This window comes from Pan troglodytes, chromosome 6 (assembly GCF_028858775.2).
Source record: "Pan troglodytes isolate AG18354 chromosome 6, NHGRI_mPanTro3-v2.0_pri, whole genome shotgun sequence".
Classification (NCBI taxonomy): domain Eukaryota; kingdom Metazoa; phylum Chordata; class Mammalia; order Primates; family Hominidae; genus Pan; species Pan troglodytes.
This window is the reverse complement of record NC_072404.2, coordinates 166,691,893-166,704,189: the sequence shown is the minus strand read 5'-3', so window position 1 is coordinate 166,704,189 and position 12,297 is coordinate 166,691,893. Positions and strand designations below refer to the sequence as shown.

Sequence of the window (12,297 nt, the reverse complement as noted above, 5' to 3'; positions counted from 1 at the left end):
CTCTGATGAGTGGTAGGAGGTTTCAAAACCGTGTATAAGCAAAGCCTCCCTCCAGTGTCGGTGGAAATGTTGCTCTTCTCACTTCATGCCTCTTGTAACAACAGTCAGCAGAATACATTATTTCCTTCTTGTCGTTCCATTCCTTAGGCAGGAATGAGGCTCTAGCTCATTCCATTTACACAGTGGAGGGGCCGGATTGCACCAGATAGGCATCTGGTCTACCTGGTTTATTTTTACCAAGGCAAGGGGTGGATTTGTCCCAGAGCCCATGGCAACTTAGTGGTAAAACCAGACCTAGAGCTTGGGGCTTCTGAGGGCCAGGCCTCTGTTTCCACCCAGCACAGCTATTCCGTTCCAGCAGGGCTCAGTTCCCTTTGGTGGCACCTCTGTTCTCCTCCTCCTCCTCTCCAGCGCCTGCCAGCAGGGCCAGGCCCTGTGAAGTCACCAGCCCATGGCTCCCCAGTGTCTGGACCCCCTTTCGTGGTGTTCTGTGTGGCTGCCAGGAGCCGTTTCTGTTCCCTCGCTGGGCTGTTCACTGGGCCTGGCTGCCGCCCTGGGAGAATCAAAGGCATTGTTCACTGCAGAGGCTGGCGGCGTCCTAAACAAAGTCCTCAAGGAGCAGGAGAAAGGAGGAGATGTCTTCTCAGAAGGAACAGAAACGGGGCACCTGTCTGTCCTTTGGCCAGAGCCTTCTTGGGTGACTTTGGCCATGGCCCAGTTCTGCCTGGGCCCTTAGGAGAGGCCCCTGGGCCGGGGCAGACCTGTGTCCTCCTCTAGGATCGGGGCCCAGCTCTTTCCTGGGGTTTCTGAGCCACCTTCCCACCCCCACCCTCAGGCCCTCTCCTCTTCCCTGAGCTCCCCCGCTGCTTTCCTGGTTCTCGACTTTATTGCATGGTGGTGTTGGGGCTGATTTTTTGGTTTTGTCCCCATTTCTCCTACAGACTACAGGGACTTGCTCTAATCCATCTTAGCACCCCCTTCCTCAACACCCCCAGCATACTTGGCCCGTGGAAGCTGTCCAGGAACTATTCATTTACTGATCAGACCCAAGGTTGAGTTCAGCAGTTGACCTTATGATTAAGAAATACATTGTCTATTTAAAAGTAATGGGGGGCCAGGCATGGCGGTTCACACCTATATTCCCAGCACTTTGGGAGGCTGAGGCAGGAGGTGACTTGATACCAGGAGTTCAAGACCAGCCTGGGCAACATAGTAAGATGCCATCTCTACAAAAATAAATTTAAAAATTAGCTGGTGTAATGGTATTTGCCTGGAGTTCCGGCTACTCAGGAGGCTGAGGTGGGAGGATCACTTGAGCCCAGGAGTTTGAGGCTGCAGTGAGCCGTGATCATACCATTTACCCCAGCCTGGGCCACAGAGTGAGACCTTGTCTCAAAAAAAGTAATGAGGGATTGTGTCAGCATTGCCCATTTTCCCTTTTATTTATGAATAGTGATACCAACATTGAAAAGAAAAAAAGCTTAGGAATCATTCTTACTACCCACCTTACCTGACTCATAAGACAGTTGTTTCTCTACTGATTGAATAGCATAAACCTGAGTAGAAGTCACTTCTTTGTTGGTCTACCCTTCCTGGCTGGCATGGAAGAAAACCGTCTTTGGAGGAAGCCTGTCCCTCCCTACATGGGGCTGTCCCACCTTAGGAAGCACATGGGGTCCCAAGCTCACTCCGTCTCTGTGCCCCTCTCTCTTCTGTGGCATCTCTTCTTTCCCTCTGCAGTCACCCAGTGTCATCCAAGCTCTCCTTCCTGTTGGCCCCGTGAAGCCCCACTTCTTGGAGAGTAATTCATACAGCTAAAATGTAATTTTAAGTCTTCATGTTCTTTCTCTTGGTGATACCCCAGTTTGATTGTGGCAGAAAGTGTCTGGGTTATAGAGTCAGGACAGTGGAGCTGAGGTGTGGTCCCTGCCATTTATTCGCTAAAGGACCATGGATAAGTAACTGAACTTTCTCCAGCTACCAGTTTCTTCATCTGTGAGGGGCAGAGGGGGCCAGAGTGTGTAAGCCCTGTGTAAACAGGGTGGCATCGTGCAAAAAAAAAGTGTTGATGCTGCAAGACTCTACCCCCTCTTAAAAACATTTCGGGTATCAGTCAACAGATAGGGCATATGTTAGGTTCCAGGAGGGTTCACTCCCCATGCCCCTAACTACACACATATCCCTAATGCACACACTGTGAGTCTCAGCATTTCACCTGTCCCTTCCCCTAAAAGTTTCCCTTCCCCCTCTGTAGTCCAGAGTGCCACCTGTTTTCCCCACAGGAGTCACCAGCTCTGGAAGGAACAGGAAGGCCAGGTGGAAAGATGGGAGCAGCTTCTGAACTTGGAAAGATGGCAATGATAGAGAATCATTCAGCCCCACCAGAAATGAGGTGTTCCCACCCCCAAATGAACAGTCCACCTTCTCATCTCGGCCCCAGAGGTTCACTCCTGCATCCCGCCACCTCTCTCACCTCCTTTGGGACTGGGTTAGGATCATTCCAGTACTCACACGGGGGTGGCCTGCAAGGGGACAGGGCCATGGGAGGAGCAGACGCCGTGGTTTGTGCTCTTAAGAGCTCTCGGCAGGGGGTGGGGAGGGGCTTGGTCACAGTTGCATTCTCTTTAAACTGTTTACTCGAAAGATGAACATTCTGTACCCAAAGAACTAGCAAGGAGTTTGCATGGGCTGTGAACATCCCTTGCACAACAGTGACTAAGCTTCATCCCTGAAGAATGTTGGAAGTGGAAAAACTTCTTGAAGAGAAAGAGCGAGGGAGAGGACAGCTCAGGAAGGCACAGCCATGGCCCTGATTCTAGTGGGAGACAGGACAGAGGTCCTGGTCCTGCTTCTCGTGGGAGACACCCCTGCACAGAGCTGGGGGGCGCGTCGGGGCAGGCAGGGCAGGAAGCAGGTCAGTGCTTAAATATGGCCTTCGCCAGCCTCTTGGCTCAAAAGCAAAGCAGTGGCTGAAAAGAAGTAATTTTCTGAATAGATAATCCATTCCCATGATAGAAAGTTTGAAAAATCAAAAAGGGGATATGATGAAAGTCCTCCCTGCCAGTTGTTCCCTTCCCTGGAGACAGCCAGTGTTTCCAGATCCTGCCAGAGATAGTCTAGGCAAAATCAGACAGGCAGAATATAGATACTCTCCTTCCTTTTTTCGAAACTACAAATGGTATCATTCCATACAGATGGCTCTGCAGTTGGCTTTCTTCACTTACCGCTCCATCTTGGAGATGAAAGGAACGAGGATCCCTGTCATGTTCCGACAGGAATGGTGGCTGCCTATACCTGCAGATGGGCCATGATTTATCTAACCTCTTCTTGACGAGCCTCTGTGTCTCCAGGCTCTGCTTTTAAAAGCACCATGGTAATGTATAAGCCATACAGTCGACCCTTAACAATTACACAAATAAGTCTATGGCCCCAGAAATGGAATTACTGGGTCCAGGAACATTCGCGTTTGCGGTTTTGATGGGTGGTGCCTAGATAGGCACCACAGAGTACCTGTTTCCTCTGGGCCTTTGCCCAATGCCTGCATGGGTGCAGTTTGGGCTCATTTTGTTGTGTTGTGTTTTGTGAGACAGGATCTTGCTGTGTCACCCAGGCTGGAGTGCAGTGGTGCAATCCTAGCTCACTGCAGCCTTGAACTCCTGGGCTCAAGCGATCTCGCCATGTAGCTGAGACTACAGGCATATGTCACCATATCTGGCCAATTTTTTTTTTTTTAATAGAGACAGGGTCTTGCCATGTTGCCCTAGGTGGTCTCAAACTCCTGGGCTCAAGCGATCCTTCTCCCTCAGCCTCCCAAAGTGCCGGGGCTACAGGCATGAGCCATCGCACCTGGCCAGGGCTAGTTTTGATCATGCCCTGCTCAGGGATGGACATAGCTACTTTTCAGCATTGTCCATGGAGGAGGCTTTAGAGATCTCTGTGGCTGGCCCCTTCCTTTACACACGAAGACCCCAGCCCCCCAGAGTGGTTTCTCTGCAGGGCTGTCACAGGTCATGAGGATGTGGGGCGTGGCACAGGTTTTTGAACCTAAAACGCCCCCCACCACATCCTATTCAGCTCTGCCCCATCAGGTCCCTGCACATGCCTACAGGAAGCAGGGGCACAGCCCCCGGGAAGTGCCACTGAAGGGGCCCTGTGTCCAGTGGGGGAAGGGGCTGGGAGAGGAGGATGAGAACATTCCCTCTTGACTCTCAGGAGAGGAGATAGCCTGTCCCAGGTGCATTGTGGGACCAGGATGAGCCCCTGCTGGGGACTCTGTTGCTGCAGGAACCACTGAAGGATATGACTCTGGGGTCTAAGGCCCCAGGCAGTGCCCCACACTACACACAAAATAGCACACAGGCTTCTTTGCTCTGCCCCTGCAGATCCCCCTGAGAGGCCCCGGGCAGGCCTCCCTGAGCCCTGGCTACTGTCTCTATTTCTCAGTGCCAAGCAGCTGGAGCCTGGCCCTGAGAAGGGTCCAGATGGGCTGGCAGCCCTTTTATGGTCCTGCCTGCTGACACACCCCTATCTCTGAAGAGCTGCTAAACCACATCAGGACCTTCCCACTCTTCCTCTTCCCTCTCCTTCCTCCCCACCCCACCTCAAAGCAGGGCTTTCTTCTCAAGACCTTTGGGGGAAAATATTCTACTTTTCTTTTTTTTCTTTTTCTTTCTTTCTTTTTTTTTTTTTTTTTTTGAGACAGAGTCTCACTCTGTCACCCAGGCTGGAATGGAATGCAGTGGCACAATCTCAGCTCACTGCAACCTCCACCTCTTGGGTTCAAGCGATTCTCCTGCCTCAGCCTCTGGAGTGGCTGGGACTACAGGCGCGTGCCACTACGCCTGGCTAATATTTGTATTTTTAGTAGAGATGGGGTTTTGCCATGTTGGCCAGTCTGGTCTTGAACTCCTAACCTCAGGTGGTCCACCCACTTCAGCCTCCTGAAATGCTGAGATTATAGGCATGAGCCACTGCACCTGGCCTCTATTTTTCAAGAGTTTGGGGCTTTGTTGTGAGGGCCTTTTACATTTTAAGTTTCGGGTCCTAACCCTCTCCTCCTGCTTCCACCCAGAGCTGCCTCCCAAGTGCCAGCCCGGGGCTTCCAGAGGGCTTTCCACTCACACTGCTCAGTCTCCTGAAAGGACTTCCTGGAAAAGGGGGCTCCTTCTCTAATAAGCGACTTCCTAAACCTCCCCCGGACACACAAAACAAAACATGCGCCCCACTCTCCACAGAAAGGAACAGATTCACCCTGACCTTGAGCCGGTCCTCTCACTGTTCTTTCTGTTCCTTGCCTGGTGGCAGCAGGCATTTGCCAGACCCCTTGGCTCAGGACAGCACTGGGTGCCCTGGGGCCCAGAGGGAGTGGCAGGACCCCCGTCCCCAAGACAGACGGTAGATCTTGGTGGGGAGAGGGGACTTACATACTTTTATGTTTGGTTTGAACGTTAAACAGTTTGTCATTAAGTGGTAACATACAGGACAGTGAAAAGGCTTTATGAGTTTGGTGACACGAGGGACAGGAGGACAGGTCCTTCCCCATGAGGATGGAGCAGGAGGGACACAGGTGGTTCTGGGAGCTGTGAGGAGGAGGAACCCAGCAGAGATGCCTGGGGAGAGTGAACCAGGCCTGTGGCTCTGTAGGTGATGCAGCCTTGTCCAGACCAGAAACAGTGACTGGTGGCTCTAGGGCCTGATAAAAGGAAAACTTCTGCCGAATTATGTTTAAAGGAGTTTGACTGAGCAATGAACGATTCGCAAACCGAGCAGCCTTCTGAGCCAGAGTAGACTCAGAGAGCCCAGCTCTCAGCCATGTGGTGGAAGAAGATTTATGGACAGAAAAAGGAAAGTGACCACAGAAAGCGGAAGTAAGGCACAGAAACACCTGGATTGGTTACAGCTCAGCATTCGTCTTATTTGAACACGGTTGGAACAGTTGGCTACATGTGATTGCCAAAACTCTGGCTGGCACCAATGTAGGCTATGGTCTGTTACAGTTCACAATGTACAGAAAACCCTTTAGGCCAAACTTAAAATATTTAAGGAGGCAGCTCTAGGCTAAATGTAATTTAACAGGCCATGTTCACTGACATCTTTAGTTTGACTTGCGTAATTCAAATTTTATTTTAAAATTTTATTTTTCTACCTGTAAGATGTAAGATATCAGAGGGTGAGTGTGATGGCTCATGCCTGCAATCCCAGCACTTTGGGAGGCCGGGGCAGGCAGATCACTTGAGGTCAGGAGTTCGAAAGCAGCTTGCCCAACATGGTGAAACCCCATGTCTACTAAAAATATTTTTAAAAAATTAGCCAGGCCTGGTGGCAGGTGCCTGTAATCCCAGCTACTCAGGATGCTAAGGCAGGAGAATCGCTTGAACCCGGGAGGCAGAGGTTGCAGTGAGCTGAGATCACACCACAGCACTGCAGCCTGGGCGACAAGAGTGAAAACTCTGTCTCAAAAAACAAAGAAAAAGAGATTTGAGATATCAGACCCAAAGCCAGATTCTGCTTCTCTTAGAACACAATCCATGCATTGCATCAGTCTCCTCAGGCTGTTATAACAAAGTGCCACCGACTGAGTGGCTTAAAACAACTAAAATTTAGCCCTGTCCTGAAGGCCAGAAGTTCAAAATCGAGGTGTTGGCAGCGCCACGCTCCCTCTGAAACCTGTAGGGGAGGATTCCCCTTTGCCTCGCCCTGGCTTCTGGGTTTGCCAGCAATCCCCAGCGCGCCTCGGCTGCAGCCGCATTGCTCCGATCGCTGCCTCTGCCAGCACGAGGCCTTCCCTCTGGGTATCAGTTTCTGTGTCTCTTTTCCTCTTCTTATAAGGACACCAGTCACATTGCATTAGGGCCCACCCTAGTCCAGCAAAATCTCATCTAGACTTGGTTGATCTGAAAAGACCCTGTTTCCAAATAAGGTCACACTCACAGGTCACATCCTGCCTGCGCACTGTGCCATGATTTATTTAACCTCTTCTTGACGAGCCTCTGCGTCTCCAGCTCTGCTTTCAAAAGCACCATGGTAATGAATTAGGCGTACACTCGCCACTTAGCAATTACATAAATAAGTCTATGGAAGAAATAGACTTGTTTCTGTTAGTTAGAAATAAGTCAAAGTGGAGAACCTTTAACTCCCGGAAGATTCATGTCTCCAGTCTTCCTACAATCCTCCACTAACACCGTGGCCCCTCCCATTATTGGCCCCCTCCCTTTTCCTGACCATCTAAATCTGTTTCACTTTTTAGACCCCATTCCAGTCCCACCCTTTCCCTGAAGTCTCCTTGGGTATTTATCTTCGCAGTGAAGTCTTGCTACTGGGAACTTACAGTGGTGATGTTCATGTTGCACGTTTTGGTAGGAATAACAACACATCCATCCCCTCCCCTCCCCTCCCCTCCCGTCCCCTCCCCCTCCCCCTCCTCAGGTACATGGTCCCATGGCTTCTGCGGCATTGGCCTGCATCTCTGCTGCACATTTTCCGAACTTCCCCATGTTTTACCTCAATAAATAAGGCACCACTGCGTTTGCTCTTGGCGCCATGCTGGGGAAAGAAGGAGAGGAGATCAAATGATATTTGGCTGAATGGAGGAAAATAGCATCTGGAGGGTGTGTGTAAAAGTTCACCAGATAACTCGGGACTGTGTGAGCACCCCGTTCCCAGTGAGGGGATGCTGCCCACAACCGAGGGTGGATAGTGAGGCGTTTCTGGAAACAGCTGATTCTAAGAGACTAGAAATTGGTTTTTAAAGCTTTTCCTCAACATTCAGAATAATTTGGTTTCTTGCCATTTGAGGTTTTGGGCACCAGGAATGGTGAGAGCCTCCCTCTGCCATGGCCGGACCTCTGACCACCTCCAATGTCCCTTCCTGGAGGCCGGACCTCTAACTATCCCTGATGTCCCTTCCTGGAGGCCAGACCTCTGACCACCCCTGACGTCCCTTCCTGGAGGCCGGACCTCTGACTGCCCCCGAAGTCCCTTCCTGGAGGCCGGACCTCTGACCTCTCCCCATCTCCCTTCCTGGAGGCCAGACCTCTGACCACCCCCGACGTCCCTTCCTGGAGGCCGGACCTCTGACCACCTCCAATGTCCCTTCCTGGAGGCCGGACCTCTAACTATCCCTGATGTCCCTTCCTGGAGGCCAGACCTCTGACCACCCCTGACGTCCCTTCCTGGAGGCCGGACCTCTGACTGCCCCCGACATCCCTTCCTGGAGGCCGGACCTCTGACCTCTCCCTATCTCCCTTCCTGGAGGCCAGACCTCTGACCACCCCCGACGTCCCTTCCTGGAGGCCAGACCTCTGACCACCCCCGACGTCCCTTCCTGGAGGCCGGACCTCTGACCACCCCCGACGTCCCTTCCTGGAGGCCGAACCTCTGACTGCCCCCGACGTCCCTTCCTGGAGGCCGGACCTCTGACTGCCCCCAACGTCCCTTCCTGGAGGCCGGACCTCTGACTGCCCCCGACGTCCCTTCCTGGAGGCCAGACCTCTGACCTCTCCCTATCTCCCTTCCTGGAGGCCGGACCTCTGACCACCCCCGACGTCCCTTCCTGGAGGCCAGACCTCTGACCACCCCCGATGTCCCTTCCTGGAAGCCGGACCTCTGACCGCCCTTGGTGTTTCTTCTGCAGCCTCCGGCCTCTCCTCCTCTCCGTCAACACCCACCCAAGTGACCAAGCAGCACACGTTTCCCCTGGAATCCTATAAGCACGAGCCTGAACGGTTAGAGAATCGCATCTATGCCTCGTCTTCCCCTCCGGACACAGGGCAGAGGTTCTGCCCATCTTCCTTCCAGAGCCCGACCAGGCCTCCACTGGCATCACCGACACACTATGCTCCCTCCAAAGCCGTAAGTCTGGGCCCTTCTGTGGGTGGGGCTGCCGGGTGGCAGAGGGAGGGCAGAGCAGTTATTGCCCCAAGCTGAGCAGTCTATCTGCAGCCGAGGCTGAGGTCGTGTGCTCCTGACATCTTCAGGATATTGTACCATAAATCACAGGCTGAGGGAGAAATGGTGAAGGCACAATAGCAAATGGAAATACACAAAAAATAGCTGGGTGCGGTGGCTCACACCTGTAGGCCCAGCACTTTGGGAGGCCAAGATAGGCAGATCACTTGAGGCCAGGAGTTCGAGACCAGCCTGGCCAACATGGCAAAACCCTGTCTCTACCAAAACTGCAAAAATTAGCTGGGTGTGGTGGCGTGCACCTGTATCCCAACTACTCGGGAGGCTGAGGCATAAGAATTGCTTAAACCTAGATGGCAGATGCTGCAGTGAGCTGAGATCATGACACCGCACTCCAGCCCCTATGTAACAGAGCAGACTCTGTCTGAAAAAAAAAGAAAAAAAGAAACAAAATGAAAAATGATAACATCTGGGACATGACCAGGAGGAGGTTTTTTTCCCCTCAGCTTCTTAAAAATCATTCATTGAAAGCTTTATTTGAATTTACCTTGCTTGGGATACTACAGTATTCATAAAATGTCATAGGTAAAGCAAAAAAAGAAAAGTAAAACAGAAGTGTTATTCTAGAGGTTTAAGATTTTGAGTCTGATGACATCATCAGACTTAGGATGCCCTCTTCGGAAGGGGAGCGTTTCATAGAGGAGTGGGATGGAGCAACAGATGTGTGCAGCCTCCAGCACTTCCTGAGACCGAGGCAGCGAATCTCCGTGGCTTCACTAAGCACTTAAGCACTCTCTATTTCAACACAGTGGGCCCTACTGAGACCCCAGCTGTCACTGCTGGTTTAATTACCGCAGGTACCCAGTATTATTCCCGTGCCCAGCGACACTGTGAGAGCCACATCCCTGGGTCTACCTGTATGGCTGGAACCACTCCATTCAGTTGTCACATTAGTGTCACATGTCACTGGGGCATGACATAGTGCCACACACTGGATGGCTTAAAACAATAGAAATGTACTGTCTCACTGTTCTGGAGGCCAAAAGTCCAAAGTCAAGGTGTTGGCAGGGCTACACTCTCTTCAAAGCCTCTAGGGAGAGTTCTTCCTTGCCTTCTCCAGCTTCAGCTTGTGACAGTGTTACTCCAGTCTCTGTCCCGTTCTCACATAGCCATCTTCCCTTTGTCTTTCTTTGCATCCCAATTTCCTTCTTATAAGAATACAAGGCCAGGCGCGGTGGCTCATGCCTGTAAACCCAGCACTTTGGAAGGCCAAGGTGGGTGGATCACTTGAGGCCAGGAGTTCGAGACCAGCCTGGCCAGCATGGTGAAACCCTGTCTCTACTAAAAATACAAAAAATTAGCTTGGTGTGGTGGTGGGCACCTGTAATCCCAACTAGTCAGGAGACTGAGGCATGAGAACCGTGGGAACCCAGAGGCAGAGGTTGCAGTGAGCCGAGATTGCACCACTGCACTCCAGCCTGGGTGACAGAGCGAGACACTGTCTCAAAAAAGAAAAAAAAAAAAAAGAACACAAGCTACATTGGATGAGGGCCCACCCCTATCGTCTTAACCTGATTATATCTACAAAGACCGTATTTCCAAAAGTCACATTCACAGGTACTGGGACTTAGAACTTCAACATCTCTTTTTAGGAGATACGGTCCAATCTGTAACAGTTGTTATCTTTTAGGAGAAGATGCGTTGCCATGCTGAGAACATGCCATTCCTATTCTTGTTCACTCAGTTATTTTATTAAACACAGGTGTAGCAAAGTATTATTTTAGGTGCCAAAGGTTAAACTGCAAGTTATTGTTCCTGCCTTCTAGAGCTTACAATCTGATTGGGAACTGAACAGTACTGGGGCAAAACAGCTCAGTAAAGGGGGAGAGTGGTTTCGCCGGGATAATGAGTGGCACAGTCGGCCCTACAGGAGGGAGAAACGGAAAACCGCTGGTCTGATAAGGGCAATGACAGCTTCAAGGCACATCACCTGCTGGGCTGAGCCTGGAGTACTGTCAGTGTTTACATTAAGGGAGAGGGAAGGGAGAACCTTCTAGAAAAGAAAATTAGGCTTTGACTAGGGATCATGGATTAGAATAACCCCATTTAAGAAGAGACAGTGGTTTGACGAGAAAACCACGATTTATTTGAGATCATTTGAAGGGATAGTGACAGACACAGACGCAGGGCTCTTCCACGAGTCCCTGATGTTTCATGGCAGCAGCTTTGTGCTGGGGACAAGCCCAGAGCCTTCCCAGTTGAAAGAAAAGAGAATACAGAGAGTGCTCTGGGTTTGCCGTCAGCTTCCTCCCCGCGAGTGTAACAGGAAAGTGATGTTCTTATCTCTTTATAACCCAACTGTTTATACCTCACACAACCATGCAGCCCTTGGTCAAGGCCAACAAGTATAGGTCCTTCCAGGCTTGCCACGGTGATCAGAGAGGGAGTGTCCTGGGGTCAGAGAGGGAGTGAGTATGCTCAGCTGTGTCCCATACTCAGCAGCTGACCCAGAGCACGTGCCCTGTGCCCAGCACGCGGCTGGCAGCAGGAGTGTGCAGTCGAGTGGGATTTCAACAACAATCCAAATGTCGTGAATGGATAAACAAATGTGGTGTATACAGATGATGGAATAGTACCCAGCCTTAAAAAGAGAGGAAGTTCCGACGCAGGGAGTGACACGGAGGGGCCCTGAGGACCTTGTGCTGAGTGAAATAAGCCAGTCACAAAAGGACGCATACTGCATAATGCCACTTATAGGAGTCCCTAGAGTCATCCAAATAGAGACGGAATGTAGAATGGTGGGTACCAGGGGCTGGGGGGAGGGGAAAAGATGAGTTAGTGTTTGACGGAGACAGAGTTTCAGTTTGGAAAAGTGAAAAAGTTGGGGCAATGAATGGTGGTGATGGCTGAACAACAGTATGAATGTACTTGCTGCAACTGAACTGTACACTTGAAAATAGTTCAAATGGTGGTTGGGCACAGTGGCTCACGCCTGTAATCCCAGCACTTTGGGAGGCCGAAGTGGGTGGATCACGAGAGATCGAGACCATCCTGGCTAATATGGTGAAGCCCCGTCTCTACTAAAAATACAAAAAATTACCTGGGCATGATGGCAGACACCTGTAATCCCAGCTACTTGGGAGGCTGAGGCAGGGGAATCGCTTGAACGCAGGAGGCAGAGCTTGCAGTGAGCCGAGATGGCGCCACTGCACTCCAGCCTGGGTGACAGAGCGAGACTCCTTCTCAAAAAAAAAAATAGTTCAAATGGTGGCTGGGAGAGGTGGCTCACGCCTGTAATCCCAGGGCAACAAGAGTGAAACGCCATCTCAAAAAAAAAAAAAAAAAGTTCAAATGGTAACTTTTATGTATATTTATCACCATAAACCAAAAAGA

At 51.1% G+C, this 12,297-nt stretch overlaps 1 protein-coding gene across 20 annotated transcripts in view; it reads left to right on the top strand.

Annotated features, from left to right (window-relative positions):
* PRKAG2 (protein kinase AMP-activated non-catalytic subunit gamma 2) overlaps nt 1-12,297 on the top strand; it is a 321,562-nt gene that overhangs the window by 193,669 nt on the left and 115,596 nt on the right. For 18 of the 20 annotated variants that reach the window (XR_010158707.1, XR_010158706.1, XR_010158710.1 and 15 more), the window contains one exon: nt 8,633-8,850. Coding sequence is in view for 8 of the 20 variants with exons in the window: in XM_024358104.3 (XP_024213872.1) it covers nt 8,633-8,850 (218 nt within the window). In the remaining 12 variants the exon portion in view is untranslated. Of the gene's footprint in view, nt 1-8,632; nt 8,851-12,297 lie in introns of those variants that run through there. The other 2 variants (XR_010158718.1, XM_054655357.2) reach the window with 2 other exon arrangements.